The sequence below is a fragment of the Elephas maximus genome, chromosome 25 (genome assembly GCF_024166365.1).
Source record: "Elephas maximus indicus isolate mEleMax1 chromosome 25, mEleMax1 primary haplotype, whole genome shotgun sequence".
Lineage (NCBI taxonomy): Eukaryota > Metazoa > Chordata > Mammalia > Proboscidea > Elephantidae > Elephas > Elephas maximus.
In genome coordinates, this window is record NC_064843.1 from 9,826,596 (window position 1) to 9,850,626 (window position 24,031).

General features: G+C 40.5%; 1 protein-coding gene across 4 annotated transcripts in view; it reads right to left on the reverse strand.

The window, feature by feature from the left end:
* Positions 1 to 298: 298 nt before the first annotated feature.
* Positions 299 to 24,031, reverse strand: part of ZNF831 (zinc finger protein 831) — a 139,235-nt gene continuing 115,502 nt past the window's right edge. For 2 of the 4 annotated variants that reach the window (XM_049869016.1, XM_049869015.1), the window contains exons 5-6: positions 7,178 to 7,338; positions 299 to 5,687 (exon numbers count right to left, since the gene is read on the reverse strand). In XM_049869016.1, coding sequence (XP_049724973.1) covers positions 4,890 to 5,687; positions 7,178 to 7,338 — 959 coding nt within the window. In that variant the 3' untranslated portion in view covers positions 299 to 4,889. Of the gene's footprint in view, positions 5,688 to 7,177; positions 7,339 to 24,031 lie in introns of those variants that run through there. The other 2 variants (XM_049869017.1, XR_007515386.1) reach the window with 2 other exon arrangements.

A 24,031-nucleotide genomic window follows, 5' to 3' on the forward strand; every position in this document is an offset into this window, starting at 1 on the left:
TTAAAGTTTAGCTATGTTTAAGAATTTAAATTATGGACTATAAAACATGACAGACAATGACAAACAGGCATCAAGACCCCTGGGGAGAAGAAATAGCACAAGAAAACATGATAATTTGGCATTACCTATTCCTTTTGTTAGGTGGAATGGAAAACCAATATGGCGGACAGGGTGTCTGATCAACCAGTTGGGACTAAATACATAGGATACTGTTTGTGGTAGTTTTGATTAAACTGTTAACAAATCACACAAGACATTTTCATTTTTATTTTTACGAAAACAAAATAATTTAACCATATAAAGACAGAAACAAATTTCAATAAACAATCAAGAAGCCAACTGCTTCCCTGAATATGAACAACCAATAGAGTTGTGAGTTCTAAACAGTAGTCTGCATATATAATGCATTGAGTCATCCTCAAGCTCCCAAATGGCAGAGGCTGACTTTTTTCCCCTGGTTTCTTTTCTTCCAATGATGAAGTAATGTGCTCAGCTGTTTCTGTTCTTCTTCAGATTGAATTATGTACATTCCCACATAAGTACAGAGCATGGGTGAAAAGAATGGTACAAGGTAGAAATCTAGCACTCAAGATTATCTTGGTCCTGACAATTATATTTAACAAGTCCTGAAAGAAAAGGATAAGAAATTGTGCTTGAGTACAGAAAAATGCAGTGTTTCAAAAACAAAAAAGTCTCCCTCACGTGAAATATGGGAATAACAACTGAAGTGAAGAAAAATACAAAAACCATGTTTGCTGCAGTAGTAAAGATATGCCTGCCCATAGAGCTGGGCAGGCCATTTTCTCCTCACCATATTAAATTATGTTGGGGAGCTGAGCAGCAGCATATTCTGATAATGATGACAGTTTCCATAACTATAAAAATCTGCTGCACCAGGCAAATTTTGTGCAAAATGCAAATTTCTGTGATGGGGGAAAAAATGAATAATGCTATCATTCTAAGTAATGAATGTAAATGCAAGGAAATATTTTTTGGCATGAGGCTGCAAACTGCTCATCTTTCATGCTAAGGACCTTGGTCATAACGCACTTTTGTAAGACTACTCTTTCCATCTCAGCTTTAGAGGAGACATTTTAGTAAGAAAAGTTTAGCTTGCCCTAAACAGGCTATTGGCAGTGTTTTGATTAGAATTCAGAGACACCCCCTCACCCTACCCTCCACCTTTTTTCGCCATCATTTAGCAAATGAACCATAGGTTGACTGGAAGTATGAACCAAAGGGATATGGGCTGCATCCAGAATCTCAAAGGTTATTCCTAACAGGAGGGGTGAGCTATTCTTCACCTCTAGCGATGAACATCCCGAGGAGTTCAAATGATGAGCCTAGGGGATGACAAGAAGGATTCGGATTTTTCATCAAGAATCACGTGACTGTATGCATCCCTTAACAGCATGGGTTGCCAAGAAGGAGGGGAAACCACTTTCCCCATACATCTTTAACAAGCAAAATCTGGATGGATATAGGTGCAAAGAGACAGAGCAGTCATGAGTCTTGAGTATCGTGGGCCATGGCACTTGTTGTATACCTTGCCCTGAGTGAATGGCAAAGAATTCAAAGTGCCCTTTAAGTGAATCCATGCCAGCGCCTCTGCAGCTATTCTCTAGGGAGCAAGCCGAGGCACCAGTTGTTTTAAAGCCTTACTTGAAGGTGCAATGACAGTTAACAGCACTGGGAAGAGAAGAGAATCCCTGATCCTCAATCTCTGGCTTGCCTTGTTCTGAAATATTATTTTCCCTTCGACATTAGACAGTACGCAGTTGTAGAGTAGAAAATTAGAGCAATTATCAAAGATAATATTGAAATTTTATTTTCAATAACCCAAATTGGGTTATAGGCTGCTGATTTTACCCTTAAAATGTATCCCATCATTACATCCCACTTTAAGACAAGCCATAGGAAAATTAAGATTTATAAAATCAAAGATTGTTCATTGTTTTATAAAAGGATTTGTCATTAGAAAAAAAAAAAATCACCTTTATCTTAGGATGTCTTTCAATAGCAATTCCCCTAGAGTCATTCAAAATACATTTTTGATTTAGTTTTTTTTTTAAATCCACTGTAATATGGTTTTTCAGAACTTTGTGTTGATATAAAGTAAGGTGTACTTGTAAACATCGTCACCCACTAGTGAAATGGCTGGTTGAGACAGGATGGGCTGACAACCTGCCCAGTGACACAGGGAGTTAAAGAAAGGGACTCAATGTTCTACCATATTTGATCTAGATTGGGAAGTGGCTCAAGAAAACAGAGCTTCTACCACTATCCCAAGATCAGTGCTATTCGGAGCTGTGGCTTACTGATTTAGCCCCAAGATCCTGTTGACAGCTCAACAGCCACTTAGGAGAGAAGAATCTGGAAAAGAGTTTCCTCTCCCTGATCAGTGCCTCCAAAGACAAGGTAGCTATCTGAGACCTGGTAGCTTGTGAACCAATTTACTCCACAGACATGTTGTCTTAAACACACATAGTAGTGTTTTGCTTTTGCTTTTAATGTTTGAATTATAAGTGTATATGCTGGGTGATTGCACCACAAAGTCCAGAATTCTGGCTCTTGAAAAAAATTAGATCAACCTCCACTGAGCTAGAAGGTCCCTGGGTGGCACAAACACTTGTGATAAAACTTGTTGGTTCACGCCCACCCAGTGGCACCGAGGAAAAAGGCCTGACCATCTGCTTCAATAAAGAATACAACCAAGAAAAACCTATGGAGCAGTTCTACTGTAACACATGGGGAGTCATTGTGAGTCGGAATCAACTCAATGGCGACTGGCTTGGTTTTCCTTTTTTTTTTCCTGAGCTCACATTCTTCATGCCAATAATTGGCTGAAGGTGTTTATATTTCACTTCCCCATGGTCTCCACCCAATTTCTTGAGTGCAGGACCCTTGGCGTGACAGCTTAAGAATGGGAACATCTCCAGACCATATCAACTCCATGTATGGGAAGGAGACGGTGGCTTCTCCATCATGGACACTCAAGCCATAAGGACTGGTGACTACTTTCAGCGCATCTCGTCTACTCTCTCATTCTCAGTTGGAGACACTGAGGTACACAGAAGGTACAAGTCTTAACCAAGATTCCCCACCTCTTCAATCTCACTCTCTCCAGGGATCAGGCCACTTTCCTGGACTCTCTCTCTCCTTACAGTGGCATGGATCATTCAAAAAGGTAATCAATCGCATCACTTTTGGTTGACTTAAAAAATACACTAAGTGAGTGTCTAACATCCTTTTCACCACCTTTCGGATGTCTCTCTTGGCTGGACTAGAGATTACTTGGATATTTACGACCACATATGAAATGGCTACAGACGTATGCTAAGTAACTGGGAGAAGCTAGTCTCACATTGAAGTTTCCCAGGAATAACCCTAAAACTGGGAAATTCACGTGAAGATACTTAAGTTTGACCATACTTGGTCCAAGGCAGACTTATTAAAGTGTGTTCAGATGGGTGAGGTGCTTGGCATCACTGCCTTCCCTTTGAAGTGCAAGATGTCATCTGAACATCGTTACACCAACGTTAAGCCAAAAGAGCTCAGCTATAAATTTCAAGTTGTATAAAATCATACCAAGAGCAAGTATAAAATTTTATTGAAACGAAGCAGTGTGAACCTCTTTAAGTTTCTCCTCTCCCATTTAAGGAGAAAGGGAGGAATGTGGCAAACCTAAGGCTTGGCTCCCTGGGCTGGCTGACGTGGGTCTGCTATTTTCTCCTGCACCGGGGTGCACTGGCTCGGAATACCGGGGAATTTTATTGGCACTGCTCTGACTTACACAACACAGAGGCTGATTTAATTTGACAGCAAAGTAACACCAAGCCCCCAAAATAAAATTACTGAGATGTAAAACAGCGTCAAAACTCCAATTAGTTTTGTATCCTTGAAGCTTCTGGAGGAAATCTAAAAGGTTCCCGTCACGATGAGCAGGCATCAATTTAAGTTGTAGAGATTACTAAAATGTAACTCTCTAATTGAAATTGCTCAGAGCACAATATGACAAAAAGAATCAGAGGAAAATAAGTGAATTTTTCCCCTCAAAAAATGACTCATGACTGAGAGGCTGTTCTATTAACTTTTAACTCAACGTTCCTTTAGCGGAGCTAGAAAAACCAGGGGTCCAGGGATCTCCACAGAAAAGGCACCGAGCACAAGGGTAGGACATGCTTCTGTCTTTTAGCCCCAAGAAGCAGTGACCATTGGTGCAACATTTAAAAATAATCAGCATTTCACCAGATCATAGGCATTTTGAAGTATATTTACAATTTCCACAAGGGAGGTGAATTATTCTGACCAAACCGGTTTTTAATAAATCTGGATCTTGCCCTCCCAGAATACACAGGAAGTCTCTTGATACCCATTTCACACCCCATGTCCTTTTCAAGCTACTCCTATTACCCCAAGTACCTGTACCACCTTGGAAGCAAGCCCTCAGCTTACTAATGGGAGAAGTCAGTAGCCTTGACTTTGTGGCGTTCATGCTCATTTATGTGTTGATTGTGGCTCTCTTGGTTAATGCCACTTTATCAGGGTCAGACGTTGGGGGCCTGATGCAGAGAGAGAAAAGGCATAAGGCTGGGAGTCAAGGCATAGTTGTTGTGTGCATCAAGTGTTCTTAGACTCTGCTTCATGCCTCCCTTCCCCTACTGGGTACCACATGACATGAGCATGCCATGCCCAAGGGGAGCACTGGGAAGAATATAGCTGAGTTGGGGGCTTAGAGTTGGTTGGACTTGGCTTGGGAAGACCCCAAAATGGCTTCTTAATCTTCAGGCACTCCATCAATAGAGTTCACTTCTCTGGCTAACTCAAAGACATTTACTTGTGAAGCATCAACACTCTTGGTTGGTAGACGCCATCTTTTTCTGGAAGCTTCATATTTCTATAACTAATCGGTCTTCATCATCACTGCTGGTGTCACTGAATTCCAATCGAGTTTGCTTTCTCACTCCTTCCAAACTCCCCTTCTTGGTGGTTTTAGAAGGAGCTTCAGAAATGTCTGTGGGCTGCCCTGTGCTGCAAGGAACCACACAATCCTTCAGAGTGGTGGATCTGGCTACTTGGCATTTCTCATTTTCAGTACTCAAAGGGCAGGAGATGACCTTCTCCCCACACTTGTACTGGCCCCTGGAAGGAAAAAATGCCTTGTGTCTCCCTTCCTCTTGGTGTGAATTAGTGGGACTCGGTCCTGAAGCTCCTGTTTCAAGATGAGCTTTCTCCATTGACCCTAGTAGAGCTGCACCTGAAAGTCTTTGTCCAGATGAAGGTTTCTCTGGCAAGGATGATGGTGATGTGCCCTCTACTATACCTTTTCTGCTTGTGGGGCTTTGTGCCCAAGTCTCCTCAGCAGCCCAGCTGTGGCCTTGTGGCTGTGCACTGGGAATTTCCAGAGTCATGTGGCCTGTTCTCACCCCTAGAGAAGTACCAATGGAAGAGGTAGCAACATCATGGGGGGAAAAGGTTCCTTTGAACTCAAAGGAAGAGGACTGTTGAGCGTCTGTGAAAATGCCTGGTTTGGGGTCTACTGAGACATGCTCTTCAGGGAGCAACCCAACATCAAGATTTTTGCAACGTGGTGGAAAGTGGTCCTTACCCACTGCCAGACAGGGGTCGAATTGCAGAGACAATTGGGAAAAACAGTTACCATGTTCACCGGCAGATGGAGGAATATCCTGCAACAAAGTGCAAAGGAAAAGAAATGGGGAATAAAAGGTTAATGGGTACCGAAAAATGTGGCCAGAAACATGGTCCTCGACGAAAACAAGGTCTCAGGGTCTTAATGATTGTTTACCGCACATGGACTTCAATATGATGTCCTCAATAAAGTTCCATTAATAACTAATTGATGCATTAACCCGAGTGAAGCTCTTTGCTGCAGCAAAATAGGCTGCTGAGATTGCTGTGTGTTTTTATCTAGTTTTGTTAAAAGCAAAGCCACTCAATTACCCACCCAGTTCTGAGTGCCCTATTTTAGACCACAGCTGTCCATGAGGCAAATATGTTATTTTATAGTATTGTGTATTTAAGTTTTTTCTAGATTGTTTTTATTGTCGAGTTGGTTCTGACTCATAGCAACCCTATGTACAACAAAACAAAATACTGCCTGGTCCTACGCCATCTTCGCAATCATTATTATCCTTGAGCCCATTGTTGCAGCCACTGTGTTAATCTAGATTAGCGTTTTCAAACTATGGTCTAGATAAGTATTTTAGTATATTTCAACATGTGGCCCCACAATCTAACTGGAGATGATCTCAGGTAGCAGTGACTTCTGAATTTCCCCTGAAGTCTTCCTGAAACCAAGTAGTAGTTTAGCATAAGTAGTTAAGAACATCTGCCTTGAGCATTGTGCTCTTTGAAGAACTATCTACAGTGAAACCTGTGAGAGCTGAACTCAATGGGACCACCTTGTTTTTCCAGGCCTCACAAGTTTTCCGCCTTTGACAGGGTGTAATCTTACCACTCTTCTATCACTCATTTTAGTGGAAAATATTTGAGTTTCCCTTCTCTGGCAGATTTCCACCTTACACAGATTCTGGCTTTCAGAGGTTTTACTGTACCATATTGTCACGCAAATAATGCAAGCCTTTTTTGTTTGTTTGCTAAACACCCCCTCCTCCCACGAGGTTGGCAAACAAATGTAGAAGGTTTGTGTTATTTGAGTAAAAATACGATATATGGGATCAAATTAACAATAGCAGCTTTAAAGATTAGATAGAAAACTTAGGGAGCGGTGAGTTTATGTTAATGGGGGAGGAACAATTCGGCGGGGGGGAAGGCGAGAATAATTGTACAACTTGAAAAATGCAATCAATGGCACTGAATTGTAATGTAGAAATGGCTGAATTGGTGTATGTTCTGCTGTGTATATTCTCAACAACAACAACGAATAAAATTTTTAAAACTAAAATAAAAAAAGACAGCATCTCTATTTGGGTATGAATTAATAATATACTTAGGGTTTTCAATAAGCCATCAGAAATCATCTTGACAGTTTTACCACTAAAACTGTCATTCTTTCAGTGCAGAACGTTTGTTTGCCTAATGGGCTTGGTGAGCCTGGAAGCTTCAGCAGGTGAGCAGAGTGAGTTTTGCCACACTGGGCTACAACAACAACACAAGGAAAGCCATAAGTCTAGACAATGGACACCGTAGTTCCCACCTTCACAGCCCCGTTGTCTATTTCCCTGACGTTTCCTGGACTTGTACTAGGAGCGAGTGTTACTGAGATTCGTCTGCAGTCATCTTCATTCTTTTCTTTGTTTTCGCAACAACAAGACGGTTCTGAGGTGGCACCAGATGGCTCTCCTTGTGGATTTAGACCTAAAAGGGGGGAGGCACATTTATATGCATTTGAAATTATAAAATAAACAAAGAGTAATTTCCTAGGAGAGTGTCTATAACTTCATGACTAACTCTGAGCTCATTAACTCTTGTCTCGCACTGTATGTACAAGAACTCAATTTACCTCAAACTAATTCTCACTTGCTCAAAGCAAATGTCTCCACTTCTCTAAAGGAAAGAAATGGTAAAACCAATTTACAAAGTAGAAAAATTCCTAAATTGTTTTTGTGTTTTGAAAATATTTCATGTGACCTTTTTTCAGCATCAACAATTGTGAAGACGGCGCAGGACCAGGCAACATTTTGTTTTATCATGCATGGGGTTGCCATGAGTGGAAGCCAACTTGATGGCAAATAACAAGTCGTCATTAGAGCACTGGATAGCGGGTCCGAATCTGGCTTTTGTGTTGCTGCCGCTATTGTTTTATTGTGGTGGTTATTGTTGTGTTGAGAGGAGGAGGGTGAGGAGGGGAGGAGAGAGGAGGAGCTGAGAACAGACCTTGAAAACATTCACAACATAGTGTCTCCCTCAATCGCCTTTCCCTCACCACTACTCTCTCCTCCACTGTATAATATTGGCCTGGGTTGCAGGTCACAAGGACTAGAGAACTGCAGGGAAGGTGGATTACATCATGAGATAAGATCAGGAAAACCCTCTCAATTGGCAGTTTCACCAGAGAAGAAGCACTAGTCCCACTTCTAAATTTGTTTTTATTTTGATTACAGTTACACAGGCATAGAGTTTTGAAAAGTTAACCCTTTTTATTTATGAAGAAAAACAGCAAGCCCTGTCAACTCACTCATCTTTTCTTACTTCCCAGCGGCAACCATTTTGGATTCCTTTAATATTTACCTCCTTCACTTCTCTCTCTTTTCTTCTTTCACTTCTAATAAAGGAGCCCTGGTGACACAGTGGTTAAGTGCTCAGCTGCCAACTGAAAGGTCAGAGGTTTGAAACCACCACCTGTTGCATGGTAGAAAGATGTGGTAGCCTACTTCTGTGAAGATTTACGACCTTGGAAACCTTGTGGGGCAATTCTACTCTGTTCTATAGGGTCACTATGAGTCAGAATCACCTCGACAGCAATCAGTTTGGTTTGGGTTTTTTGGTCCACTTCTAATAACGTACTTATAGTACTAGTTCTTGGTTTTTCCAGTTTGGAGTATAGCCTACAACTTCCCATGAAGGGAGGAGAGGGTTTAGCTCTTCCTCCAGCTCCCCTTGTCCACAACCTGTTACCAACCACAGATATGCACACTTCCTGCCCCTCCAACCTCTTAATGACTCTCCGAAAATGATGTCATAATTTCATTCAGATACATACTTGAAAGTGAGATAGGTGAAAGGAATGTGCCTTCCACGACTGAGCCATGTAGTGTTCTGTGGTGACTGTCTTTCTTGGACAACATTGTATTCTCTTAATAGTTTTTTGGGGTTTTTTTGCTTAGTTTTCTGTGGACTTATGACTAAAATCATCACCCAAACTCCTACCCAATTGTCTAAAGTCTCTATCAGCTTCATTTCCTTAAAAATATCTTTCCTGGAACTTTCTGATCTGCTCCAAAAGGACTATGCTTTCTAGGCCCAAGGCACAGCTATGCTCCTGGGGTCTTCTTCACCATCATTGTGGTGATTCCTTCACCTCTTCCGTGGTTCCTGGACCCCCATGGCTTCCTTTGACTTGCTTTACTTCCTTGTTTTCCTAACACAAAAACTTCAGTAACTTCATGTGAAAGGGTACATGAAATAAAATTGTTTAGACTTTAATTGGCAGCTTGTCTGGTATAACTTCCTGAACTAGAAATCTTTTTCCTTCAGAACTGAAGATGTTGCTCTACTGAGTTCGGGTTGTTAAGAAGTGTTCATGATCCTTTGTATGAGATTCTTTGTTTTTCCCTCTCTAGAAGCATCTAGATTCTTTTTTGCTCCCAGTGTCCACATAGACTTGGATCTATTTTCTTTTTTCCCACTTACATCTTATATTTTGTAAGTGAAGAAAACAAAAATATCTGGTGCACACAAACAAGGAAGAAACATTCGTAACAATTGTAGTCCTCATTACTGCAACTGGTCACATGGTCATAAATGGTATTTAGAATTATCATCTTCTACCACCCATGCCGTATTCTCTTTACACTCAGCAAGCTCCTCAGCTGGCTGTGATTCTTTGCCTGGTGGGGTGACCCAAACCTTCATTTCTGAAGGGTCTGGGTCATTAATAGTCATGTCGGAATTGGGTTGCTATAGTTTTCCATCGACTTTAATCACAGGGAGTGGAAGTGCTGAGAGATGCCCTGAGGGATCTCCTGCATTCTAGACAAACTCTTTTTTACCTCCATATGCAATCCAATTTCCCCTTGGTAGTCAGGGTCAATCACACCAGCCAATATGCTAACTCCTTTCTTTGCCTATTGATCCAGAGGCATGACGAGCCCAAAGTGGCAGGGTGGCATTTCTTGAGTCTGATTTCATGCATTGCTGTGGGCATTCAGTGGGCCCTTATCTGGAAACACATGTCTTTCAGTTCTAGAAAGATGTCTGAAGTGATTTTGTTGATTTTTTTTTTTTTTCCTTCTGTTTCGTCTTTTCTTTCTTTCTAAAACTGTTCTTATTAGGTTATTGGACCTCCTGGACTAATCCTCTATTTTTTTTTCTCTCTTTTATTTCATATTTTCTATTTCTTTGTCTCTTTGTGAAATGCCCTCAAGTTTGTATTTTAACTCATGGGTTTCTATTTCTGCTGTCTTGTTTTAAATTTCTGAGAGCCCTTTCTTATATGTCCTGAGATATCTGTTTTCAGCCCCACCTGGCACCATGGATATCTGAATTTTTACGGCTTTTCTCACTGTTAAATCAGGATTAAGTTATCTTAGGTCTGCTAGCTCAGTTACCACTCAACCTCTGCATTCCAACTTTTTACGCTTGTGGCATCATTTCCGCTCTAAATCTTCTTCCCTTAGGGGCTTGTGCATTGCAAACACATTTCCTTACTAACTTCTCCTGGGTTTTTAGAGGAAAATGGAGGTAAGTGAATGTGTTTTGCCCTCCATCTTGAACCAAAAGAACATACTTGCTTCTTATGCCTCAGTAGGTTACCAAGTACACTAAGCAAATCAACTTTGAAAATCCACAGAGAAGTGCAAAGTTTGGAAAAACAAGCAATGTTTTCCTTCTGTATAGTCTTCGTTTGAGCCACCTGTGTACTGGGACTGTCTCATGGCACACAGCCAGGTTTTCGGTGTTCCATTAGTTAGTTCAATACGTCCTGGACTCCTTCAATGAACCAGGCACCAGGCTCAGCCTTAGGGAATCAGAGAGCAAAACACATATGGCCCTGGCCCTCAAAGAACTTCTGTTCTAACAGGGGAAGAGAAACAAAGGCAAGCAAACAGATAAGTTCATTTCAGATTGCAATGGGGTCAAGAAGGAAATACACAGAGTGGGAATATTACAGAGAGTGATGATAAACAGGGGCATAATAGAGAGCAACAATAAATAGGGAGTAACAAAAAATAGGGGATATTACAGAGAGTACCAAAAAACAGGAGCTATTATAGGGAGTAACGATAAATGGGGAATATAATAGAGAGTAAGGAGCCCTGGTGGCACAACGGTTAAGGGCTCAGCTGTTAACCAAAAGGCTGTAGGTTCAACACTACCCAGTGGCTCCGCAGGAAAAAGACCTGGCAATCTGCTCCCATAAAGATTACTTGTTGCCGTAGAGTCAATTCTGACTTACAGCAACCCTACAGGTCAGAGTAGAACTTCCCCATATGGTTTCCAAAGCTGTAATCTTTATGGAAGCTGACTGATGCACCTTTCTCCTGAGGTGGTTTTGAACTGCTGACCTTTCAGTTAGCAGCCAAGTGCTTAACCACTGCGGCACCAGGGTGCCTTCTCGTAAAGATTACAACCTAGGAAACCCTATAGGGCAGTTCTACTCTGTCACATGGGGTCACTATGAGTTGGAATCAACTCGAGGGCACTTAACAACAGAAACAATAGAGAGTAACAACAAACAGGGGCTACTACAGGGAGTAACAATAAACAGGGCTATTGCATTGATTTATGGATACAATTCAAAAGATTGAAGTTGTCAAGGACTTCATTTTACTCAGATCCACAATAAACACCCATGGAAGCAGCAGTCAAGAAATCAAAACACACATTGCATTGGACAAATCTGATGCAAAAGACCTCTTTAATATGTTGAAAAGCAAAGATGTCACCTTGAAGACTAAGGTGCTCCTGACCCAAGCCATGGTTTTTTAATCGCCTCATATGCACATGAAAGCTAGATAATGAATAAGGAAGACTGAAGAAGAATTGACGCCTTTGAATTGTGGTGTTGGCAAAAAATACTGAATATACCATGAACTGCCAAAAGAACGAATAAATCTGTCTTAGAGAAGTACAGCCAGAATGCTCCTTAGAAGCAAGGATGGCGAGACTATGTCTCACACACTTTGGATACGTTATCAGGAGGGATCAGTCCCCCCTGGAGAAGAACATCATGCTTGGTAAAGTAGAGGGCCAGTGAAAAAGAGGAAGACCCTCAACAAGGTAGATTGACGCAGTGGCTGCAACAATCAGCTCAAGCATAGCAATAATTGTGAGGATGGCGCAGGACCAGGCAGTGTTTCGTTCGGTTGTGCATAGGGTCACTATGAGTTGGAACCGACTAAATGGCACCTAACAACAACAAAAACAATTATAGAAAATGGAGCCCTGGTGACATAGTGCTTAAAAGCTCAGCTGCTAACCAAAAGGCGGACAGTTTGAATCTACCAGCTGCTCCTTGGAGACCCTATGGGGCAATTCTACTCTGTCCTATAGGGTCACTATGAGTCAGAATTGACTTGACGGCAATGGGTTTGGTTTGGTTTTGGTTATCACAGAAAACAATGATAAACAGAGTATTACAATAAACAGGGGGGCGGGGTGGTAGCATATTGCAGAGAGTAATGGAGGAGTGGTTGTTTTATACAGCCGAGGAAGGCCTCTCTAAAACATTGACATTAGATTGAGACCTATGGGATGAGAAAGGACCAGCCTCAGAAAGAATATTCCAGGCAAAGGAAAAACAAATGCAGAGACCCTGGGGACAGGGGGTAGGAGCTTAGGGGATTAAGGAACCAGTCAGAGACCAGCATGGAAGGAGGTAAGAGGAAAATGAAGGTGGGAAGTCAACAGGGGGTGAGATCTCAAAGGGTTTGGGTGGCCATAATAAGGAGCTTAGATTTTATTCTCCATTCATTGTGAAGAAGCCAACGAGTTTTCAGTAGGAGGTCTACATATTTTGAAGACACAGGTTTCTACTCTCTAGAGACTAAATTGTGAGGCGAGGGGAATAGAGGTAAGAGAACCAGTTATGAGGCCACTAGATGGTCAAGGAGCCCAGTAACGGTGGCTCAACAGGGCAGCTGAGGTAAAATCAGAGAAAATAAATGGATTCGAGATATATTCATTCTGATCTATGAAGAATAACCCCGAAATAGTAATGATGATAAGCATTTCTCTAGCCGTAGCTTACAAAGCACACATGCCTCCCTCTAAGTGTGTTCCCACAGTGACAAGTAGGCAATTCATTCCATCCAATGAGGAAGGAAAACCAATTAGTATGGAGAAAATAATCAGATTGGCCAAATGTCTGCCCAACAGGTTGTTTGGGACTTTCAGCATGAGCTGAAAGGTCATATGCACATTTGACCAATAACTTGTGACTCATCTGTGAAAGCAAGGGAAGAAGACCAGAGGATTTAATTTGCTTCCGACTTTCCAGTCTAGACGGGAATGTGAGTTATCTTTAGTAATTGTGAAAAACACCCAAATAATGTCACTGAAGTGTGTTAAACCAATTTGGATTATTGAGGAAGGAGGCTAACCTGTTTTAAAAGAATGGCCTTCTTCAAAAACCAAGTAGCATCCTGGTCAGATTGTAGAGCACAGAAGATGCTCCCATTTAAGCATGAACATCACACTCCATGAATCACTTCCTACATCTTCAGAAATTACAAATCCCACTGTCATAATGCAATCTCAGGATATTCAGCCACTCTTACGCAATTACGTGAATCTTATTAGACAAACACTCAGCTCAGTTCTCTGTGCCCTTCTGTTCTTCTCCTGATTAACAGCTAAGTTTTTCATAATTTTCCTCAGCAGTAATTGACAATCCATGCTTAAAGGAAGAGACTGATTAAAGGGCTATAACAATTTCAAGGCGTGGGGGAGAACAATTTCAAGTATGACGGTGTTGAAATGCTATGTTGTTGTTAGGGGGCGTCCAGTTGGTTCCAACTTGTAGCAACCCTGTGTACAACAGAAGTAAACAATTTTCAATCCTGCACCATCCTCTCAATTGTTGCTATGATGGAGCCCATGGTTGCAGCCACTGTATCCATCCATCTCGTTTAGAGTCTTCTTTTTTGTTGACCCTCCACTATACCAAGCATGAAGTCTTTCTCCAGGTACTGGTCCCTCCGGATAACATGTCTAAAGTATGTGAGACAAAGTCTCACCATCCTAGCTTTCAAAGGGCATTCTGGCTGTACTTCTTCCAAGACAGATTTGTTCCTTCTTCTGGCAATTCATGATATATTCGATATTCTTTGCCAACAGCATAATTTGAATGCATCAATCCTTCTTCGGTCTTCCTTATTCATTGTCCAGCTTTCTCATGCATACGAGGAAACTGAAAATACCATGGCTTGGGTCAGGTTCAGAAACCCTGGTGGTGTAGTGGTTAAGTGCCACGGCTACTAACCAAAAGGTCAGCAGTTCAAATTCACCAGGGGCTCCTTGGAAACTCTACGGGGCAGTTCTACTCTGTCCTTTAGGGTCGCTATGAGTCGGAATCGACTCAACGGCAACAGGTATGGTATGGGTCAGGTTCATCTTAGTCCTCTAAATAACATCTGTGTTTTTTAAGACATGAAAGAGATCTTCTGCAGAAGATTTGCCCAATGCAATACATTGTTTGATTTCTTCACTGTTGCTTCCATGGATGTTGATTGTGGATCCAAGTAAAATGAAATCCTTGACAACTTCAATTTTTTTTCTCCATTTATCATCCAGTTGTAAGAGTTTTTATTTTTTTTATGTTGGGGTATAAGCCATACTGAGGTCTTTGATCTTCCTAAGTGCTTTAAACCCTCTTGTCTTTCAGCAAGCAAGGTTGTATCATCTGCATATTGAAGGTTGTTAATGAGCCTTCCTCCAGTCCTGATGCCCTGTACTTCTTCATATATAGTCCATTTCTCAGATTATTTGCTTAGCATACAGATTGAATAAATATGGTGAAAGGATACAAACCTGACGCACACCTGTCCTGACTTTAAACCACGCAGTATCCCCTTGTTCTGTTCGAATGACTGCCTCTTGGTCTGTGTACAGTTTCCACATAAGCACAATTAAGTGTTTTGGAATTCCCATTCTTCGCAATGTTATTCATAATTTGTTATGATCCACACAGTCAAATGCCTTTGCATAGTCAATAAAACACAGGTAAACTTCTTTCTAGTATTCTCTGCTTTTAGCCAAGGTTCATCTGATATCATCAGTGATATCTCTTGCTCCATGTCCTCATCTGAATCCCGCTTGAATTTCTGGCAGTTCTCTGTTGATGTACTGCTGCAACTGTTTTTGAATTATCTTCAGCAAAATTTTACTTGAGTGTGATATTACTAGAATATGTTTTCTGAAAATGTAAGTAATTCGATACTTTTCTTTAGGATGCCCCAATACACCAAAAACTCCATTGATTTGGAGTTCACAGAGTCTGAATTATAAGGAAGGGCTAAAGTGAGTCCACAGCCTTGGCCTTTAAAGCAAGCCACAAGTGTAAACAAGAATGTAGGAGTAATCCCATAGATTATTCATTGATTTGAGATTAAATTATCTAGCAACATCACTGCCATTGAAGAACGTACTAATGTGCTAGAGTTAAAATTTGCAGTTACTTGTCAGGAATAGGAGGAAGAGATGGAATGTGTGGCTAATTGCCTCCATGAACAACTGCCTCCTTTGCCACGAGGCCAGAAGAACTGGATGGTGCCCAGCTACCTTTACTGAATATTTTGATCAAAGATTCTGTAGAAGAATCCTCATCAAAAGGGGAGAAATGCAGAAAAGAATTTTAAACTCCTGCGGAGTCCAGGCTTTCTGGAGCCGTGGAGGCTGGATGATCCCCTGAAATTATTGTCCTGAGAAGATCTTTAAATGTTAAACCAAAAACATCCACCTTAGTCTTCTTAAAACCCAGTGATAATTCAGCTTAACTAGTAAAGAACGTCTGCCTTGAGCATTGCACTCTTTTAAAGAACTATCTATACAGGATCAAACTGACAATGTCAACTAGAAAGATTAGATAAGAATCTTAGGGGACAGAGAGTTTATGTTAACGGGGAAGAACAACTTGAGAAGGGAGGGTGAGAATGGTTGCACAACTTGAAGAATGTAATCAACTCACTGAATTGTACATGTAGAAATTGTTGAATTGGTATATGCTCTGCTGTGTATATTCTCAACAATGACAAAAAACAAAATAAATTTTAAAGAAGAAAAACATTTCACAAGAAAATTTGCAATTACTTAAATAAAGTGGAGCAGAACTCTAAAAGTAATCACTCTGTGTGCAGCTATTTGCTCCTTAATTCAGATATTTATTGAGCACTTACTCTGTGCCAGATACGGCGTTAAACACAAGGAATTTGTTCAAGGGTGAAGGAGGCAGTCATGCCCTCATGGAAATTATATTCCAAGCAGGGATATATTCAGTAGGCAAATAATTACACAAAAAAATATTCCCCAAGCAAACGTGGAAAATTTCAGGGTGTTAGAGGGCAGTGAAACGGAGCCTTACCCAACCTCTATGTGTGGAAAAGGGTAAAACTACACAGACTATCAAATCCTTCGACATGGCACCTATTTCCACTGGTTTTCTCTCCGATAGGCCTAAACCATTCATTCGTGTAATCGTTCAGCCAAGATTTTTAAGTCCCTATTGCACACCAGTCATCATACTAAAATTTTTCAACAGTAAATTCATTTGTTTTTGCAATCCTATTACAAGTTTGGTTTATAGTCTCTTTAAAAAAAAAAAAAAAGGGGGCTGGACATGATGGAAGAAAGGAGTCATTATCCCTCTCAGGCAGAGGCTGGGAGATGTCGGACGTCAATTCTAATCAGAAAATGTTTGGGAGCCGGTGAGCAGCAGGCACAGCATCAGACTTGAGCCCCACAGGCAAGGACTCAAAAGCATATTCATCAAACGCTAAGTGCAGCCTCGGATATTTGTGGACTGCCCTGACGCAGTTTTTGCAAGTTTGCCTCTCAGTCATCATAAACAAATATCTTCTCTCAGAGCCCACTTTTCTCCATAGTTCCATCTCTTTTCTGTTTCTTTGAAGAAAGGCAATCAGGGCAAGACAACTCCCCTCAGAGAAAATGGTTTACTGGAAACTATGTTTAGTGCAAAATGGCCTTTAAAATCTTGTTTTAAGTTAACATTTAATCATGTCCAGACAAAACACATGTCTTGGTGTGTATATATATATGTACACATATATATATACATATATATACACATGTATATACATATATACACATATATATACATATATATACACACATATATATATACCATTTGAAATGTTAAGTGCCAAGAAGGAACATGGCAAATCTACTGTATGTATCATTATCTTAGAAGTTCCTTATTGCTAAATGAAAATTATATGCGCAAGTCTATTCCTTGGGATGTAATTGATAAACCTGAAATAGTTTCTCATCTTTCCTCAAGATTTACACCCTCAAATGAAGAATAAATTATTCTATTTCAGCAATCTGAGAACACTATGGCTTAACTAATAGCTTTGGGGAAAGAATTAATACTTCTATATTAATTCTGATGAGGAAAGATGTAGGAAGGTCTTAGTGCCTGTCAGAAAAGGAGCAAGAAGACAGCCCTGGAGAGACCCCTCCCCACTTCCCTGTTTCCCCAGACACCTCAGAAATACGTTATGAGGAGAATTTGTGTGTGAGAACAGGGGGATGTGAGAGCCACTGAGAAGATGGGTTAGCTGGCCTGAGGCCCCACGATGAACTAACAGAAGAGACTACTAGAGAATAACAGCATGAACAAAGACAACGTCTACCCTTATTCCAGGGATTTATTCAACCATCTTCACACAGTATTTAGAAATTTTATCTTTTACGTGTGTGTAATTAGGTAAAACTTTTACTTCAGAAACCACCTGTAATCGCAGCCTTCTCTGCATTTCTGTTCCTGAGATGAAAGCAAAGGGTTTTGACTGCTTTCTTCCTTAAGATATTTCCTCCAAACTAGGTGAATCGGGCTGGTTTCAAACATTTTGGTGACTTTAAGGCTTGATCGTGTAAAGACTACAATTTTCCTTCATAAAGTAAAAAAACAAAGGCCGACGGAATAAAGAGAAATAATGAAAACTGCCCAGGAACAGCCTTTGAAAAGTTTGTCTCAAAATTTTCTGTGGAAAATAGGTTTTGCAGATTCGTCGAAATGAGTGGTTTTCAGCTAGGGTAGACGTCTGGAGACATCTTTGGTTGTCACAACTTGTGGGGGTACTAACTGACATTTAGCGGGTAGAGGCCAGGGATGCTGCTAAACATCCTACAATGCACAGGACACCACCCCCCCACCACAGAGAATGATCAGGCCCCAAGCGTCAACATTGCTGAGGGTGAGAAACCTTAGTTTACACTAAACCTTGGGCATAAACCCCAATGCTCCAGGCGCCAGGCAGACAATGTAAGTGAGGAAAGCAACTGGGGCTTTGGGAACTGTGGTGAATGGGAGAGCATTCCCAGCTTCAAGGGGGCAGCCGACCCTCAGGTCCAGCCAATTCTGGCTGGCAAGGACTGAGGATCCTGTTTGCCAGGAATGTGGATTTTATGTGTTTTTAAACATTGAAAACTAATTAATTTTAAATTAAAAAAAAAAAAATCCCAGTGCTAACCAACGTATCTGTGGCCTGAATTTGGCCAATGAGAGGTCAGCTCAGGACCACTTGTTATTTAAGAAGCTTATGCGCAGGAACCATGATGGAAAAGCTTTCAGCTTCACTCAGGTTTTGCATTTTCCCTAAAGCAAAGTTTCTTTTATAAAATACTGTTAGAAAAAGATTGACCAGAAAGTAAACCTGGTTTTGAAGTCCCTGGGTGGTATAAATGGTTAACATTCCTGGCTGCAAACCTCAAGGTTAGAAGTTCACACTCACTCAGAGGTACCTTGGAAGAAAGGCCTGGTGATCTACTTCCAAAAATCCACCATTGAAAACCCCATGGAGCCCATTTCTACTCTGACACACACGGACCATGATGAGTTCAGAGTCAGCTCAACAGTGGCTGATTTTTTACCAATTAAACCTGTTTTTGAAAAGTAATCTGGTAGCATTGTATAAAATGAAATATGTAATTATAAAACCATTGATCCAGCAATCACTTTTTGGGAAATTGCACAAAAATGCTTAGTGCAGTTGCTGGTTGTTGGAGGGAACACGATAGGAATCAGTAGAACCGTCGATCAATAGGAGGAAGGTTCAATAAATAAATGCTGGTATAGCCATACTACGCCACAAATAAAACAATACCTCTACATTGGTCTAGAGTTAGGCATAAGATGTATTACGAAGAAAAGAGATGCAGATTAGTGCATATGATATGACCCATTTGTCTGTCCATATTTGTTTGTACATAGAGAAAGGTGTGGAAGGATGCATCCCAACCTAACTCTGGTGGCCTCAGGGAGCATTGGGCTGGAAACTGTCAGGCTTTCCTTGGATGTGCCTGTGTAGCTTTCTTTGTTATAATAATCATGGCATTGCTTTATTAGTTTGAAAGAAAAAAGACAAATAATGATATTGGCTCTAAAATTCAGATTGAAAATAATGAGGAAAACCTTCAGATTGTACCCAAGTGTGAGCAGGAAGTGCTAAGTGTCAAGTTAGTCCTTCAGCAGAGAGTCAGAGTGGACAGCTAATAGAGGAAGGCAAATCCTCATACACTAGTAACTCCGGCAGAGATAAGCTGAGAGACTCACGAAAGGAAGGCAAAATATATATGTGTATATATATATCCATCTCTAACCGTTTCTAGAAAGGAGCCCTAATGGAACTGGAGATAGAAAACCAAAAGGGAAGAACAGGCTCAGCGTTCTCAAGCTAAAAGAACTGAAGAAAAAATTCAAGCCTCGAGTTGCAATAGTGAAGGATTCTATGGGGAAAATAGTAAACGAGGCAGGAAGCATCAAAAGGAGATGGAAGGAATACAAAGAGTCATTATACCAAAAAGAATTAGTCAATGTTCAGCCATTTCAGGAGGTAGCATATGATCAGGAACCGATGGTACTGAAGGAAGAAGTCCAAGCTGCTCTGAAGGCATTAGTGAAAAACAAGGCTCCAAGAATTAATGGAATACCAACTGAGATGTTTCAATAAACGGGTGCAGCACTGGAAGTACTCACCCATCTATGCCAAGAAATTTGGAAGACAGCTACCTGGCCAACCAACTGGAAGAGACCCATATTTATGCCTATTCTCAAGAAAGGTGATCCAACCAAATGTGGAAATTATTGAACCATATCATTAATATCACACACAAGCAAAATTTTGCTGAAGATCATTCAAAAGTGGCTGCAGCAGTATATCGACAGGGAACTGCCAGAAATTCAGGCCAGATTCAGAAGAGGACATGGAACCAGGGATATCATTGTTGACGTCAGATGGATCCTGGCTGAAAGCAGAGAATACCAGAAGGATGTTTACCTGTGTTTTATTGACTATGCAAAGGCATTTGACTCTGTGGATCATAACAAATTATGAATAACATTGCCAAGAACGGGAAATCCAGAACTCTTAATTGTGCTCGTGAGGTACCTGTACATGGATCAAGAGGCAGTTGTTTGGACAGAATAAGGGAATACTCTGTGGTTTAAAGTCAGGAAAGGTGTGTGTCAGGGTTGTATCCTTTCACCATGCCTATTCCATCTGTATGCTGAGCAAATAACCCAAGAAACTGGACTATATGAAGAAGAACAGGGCATCAGTATTGGAGGAAGACTGATTAACAACCTGCTTTATCCAAGTGACACAACCTTCCTTGCTGAAAGTGAACAGGACTTGAAGCACTTACTGATGAAGATCAAAGACCACAGCCTTCAGTATGGATTGCACCTCAGTATAAAGAAAACAAAAATCCAAACAACTGGACCAATAAGCAACGTCATGATAAATGGAGGAAAGAATGAAGTTGTCAAGGATTTCATTTTACTTGGATCCACAATCGACAGCCATGGAAGCAGCAGTCAAGAAATCAAAAGACACATTGCATTGGACAAATCTAATGCAAAAGACCTCTTTAATGTGTTGAAAAGCAAAGATGTCACCTTGAAGACTAAGGTGCTCCAGACCCAAGCCATGGTGTTTTTAATCACCTCATATGCACATGAAAGCTAGATAATGAATAAGGAAGACTGAAGAAGAATTGACGCCTTTGAATTGTGGTGTTGGCAAAAAATACTGAATATACCATGGACTGCCAAAAGAACAAATAAATCTGTCTTGGAGAAGTACAGCCAGAATGCTCCTTAGAAGCAAGGGTGGCGAGACTATGTCTCACACACCTTGGACAAGTTATCAGAAGGGATCAGTCCCTGGAGAAGATCACCACGTTTGGTAAAGTAGAGGGTCAGTGAAAAAAAAGAGGAAGACCCTCAGCAAGGTGGATTGACCCAGTGGCTGCAACAATGACCTCAAGCATAGCAACGATTGTAAGGATGGAGCAGGACTGGGCAGTGTGTTTCATTCTGTCGTGCATAGGGTCCCTATGAGTCAGAACCGACTAGACAGCACCTAACAACAACGTAAAACAAAATGAGACTAAATGGGCACACCAGCCCACGGGCAAGCATGAGAAGGCAGGAGGGGACAGGGAAGCTGGTAATGGAAAACCCAAGGTCGAGAAGCAGAGAGTGTTGACATGTCATGGGGTTGGCAGCCAGTGTCACAAAACAATATGTGTATTAATTGTTTAATGAAAAGCTAGTTTGCTCTGTAAACCTTCAGCTAAAGTACAATAAAATAAAAAGATACCTATATGAGATCAAATTGACAACAGCAACTCGAAAGGTTAGATAGGAAGCTTGCAGGGGATAATGAGTTTATGTTAATGGGGGAGGAACAATTCAGAAAAGGAGGGTAAGAATGGTTACACACACAAAAAAAAACTATAGCCAAGAAAATCCAATGGGGCAGTACATGGGGTCTCTCTGAGTCAAAAATCCATGCATAGGCACCTAACAAGAACAAACTATCTAGAGTATTTCTGTACTACCCTAATGTTTTTTTGAAACTTTGCCTCTTCTAAGTAATCATTTTCAGAACTCTTTTTTCAGAGGCCACTTTTCTCTGTGGTTCTCATTTCTCTTCTCTTCCTTTGATGAAAAGCAATCAGTTTGAGAACACTTCACTTGCCATTTTCTCCAGAAAAACATATTTAGTGTGAAAGTATACTTAAAATCTTTCAGTAAGTTAGAAGTTTCATCACATCCAGACAATAAGAGAATGTTCTGAAGTAACAAGAGGACAAATGACAGGGAAGAAGGGAAACTTAAATGATGAAAAAAAAAAAAAAAAGCCCTTGATATTATTTGAATTCTTTAGTGCCAAAATTGAATCAAGAGGATCTACTTTATGGATCATTACTTTCAAACTTTCTTAATGCTAAATGAAAATTGTAGAGGAAAAGTTCAGGCTTTGGAATACAATTGATGTGTTTAAGCAATTGCCTCATCATTTCTTAAGATTTACACCTTGGAGAAGGAGGTGTTATCCTGTTTCAGCAATTCTGTAAGCAATATCACTTAACTAATGGCTTTAGGAAAAGAATATTTCCCTATTAATTCTGACAGGAAAAATAATGGTACAGAGCTATTAGCTCGAGTGACAGAGAGAAGTGGGGAGGGGGGTGGTGAGTGAGGGGATTCTGGAGTTCAGGCTGCCATTTTGTTTCTCCTTGGGAAAACATTTTGAGGTGATTTCTGACAGAAGGAGGAGGGCACCAGAAACACCAGGGGAGATTCTTGCTCCCCACACTTCCCTCCCCCTGTCCGTTCATGGCAGACTAAGTTTAAAGGCTAAAAAGAAAAAAAAATCAAGTCTATTTAATTCCAGACGATTATATCACCATCCTCGTGTAATATTTAGATATTCTACTACCTCTTAATTTTTCACCTCAGAAAGTACCTGTCAGAGCAGTTCTCTTTACTTCTGTTTTTTCAATGAAAGACAGTTACTTTGATAACTTCATTCCCAGAGGAATTTTCCCTAAACTATGTTAACAGAAAAGAAAAAAAATCTAGTTAAAATATCGCAGTCACGTAAAAGCTTAGTCATGCACGGAATTCAAAAGAAGAGATTTCACTGAGAAGGAAAGTAAATGAGACAAAGAGAAAGAATAAAAGTACTCCCCCCCTCCCCGCACTTGAATTAAATACAGGTTTCCTGTTAATAATTTAAGCAGCTCAATTCTACGTAGTTGATGTAGGGTACAGTGCAGCTGAAGAGAAGAAAATTAGGACATAATTACACATTGATTGGTATTGTGGTGAATGCCACAAAGGAGGTGAGTTATGAATCATACCACAGGAACACCTAATCAGGTTTGAGAGTCAGAAATGGCCAGCCTGAAAAAGCACTGAAACGCCACCTCACAGAACTGTCTATGGAGGTGAAACCTCACTTTGTTCCTCTGAGACATGTGGTTAAAGGACCCATCAGAGAAACAGAAAAACACATTTACCAAAATCTAGCTTCCTCCCAGGGTATTTCTCTATCCTAATGCAATTTTCTGAAAGTTTTTCTCTTCTAAGTAATCATATGTTTTATTTCGGAAAATATTTTCCTTAGTGGCTCTCATTTCTTCTCTATTTCTTTGATGAAAGGCAATCAATTTGAAAAGGCTGCCCTCTCAGAGGCCTTTTTTGTTTTTGTTTTTTCCCTGAAAGATGTTTAGTGGAAAGACATATTTAAAATTCTTTAAGTAAAAGTTTGTGCCCAGATCACAGCATGTACCTAAAATTTACAGAGCAAATGGGGACATGAGATGAAAAGAGAGAGAGAAAAAAAAAAACACAATTACTGAAAATACCATTTGAAGTCTATAATGCCAGGATTGAATCAAGAGCATCTACTCTTTGAATTATTATTTTCAATGCTTCTCGTTACTAAATGAGTCTGTAAAAGACAGTCCATTTCTTGAAAAATAATTGAGGTATTATTTTCAAGAGAGCTCATTTTCCATCAAGATTTGCATCCTTAAAAAGAAGAAATTGATCCATTTCAGTGATAATAGCTGGGAAAAAAGAGCTTCCCTTTTCTCCCTCATTAATCTTGATAGGAAAAAAAAATGGGATGACAAGCTAAAAACAGAGATGAGAAAGAAAATAATGGAGTTGGTCTCATCAATTTTGGTTTTCCAATCACCTTAGGAAAACAATCAAAGGCCAGTCTTGGTGAAGAGAGAAATGCTGAGGGAGTATTTAGCTCTTCCCTCAAAACTAATTTGCAGACTAGTAAAATTTAATTTTATAAAAAAGATGAGGAAAAGAGGATGCAGGGATACTTTTTTGTTTTCATAA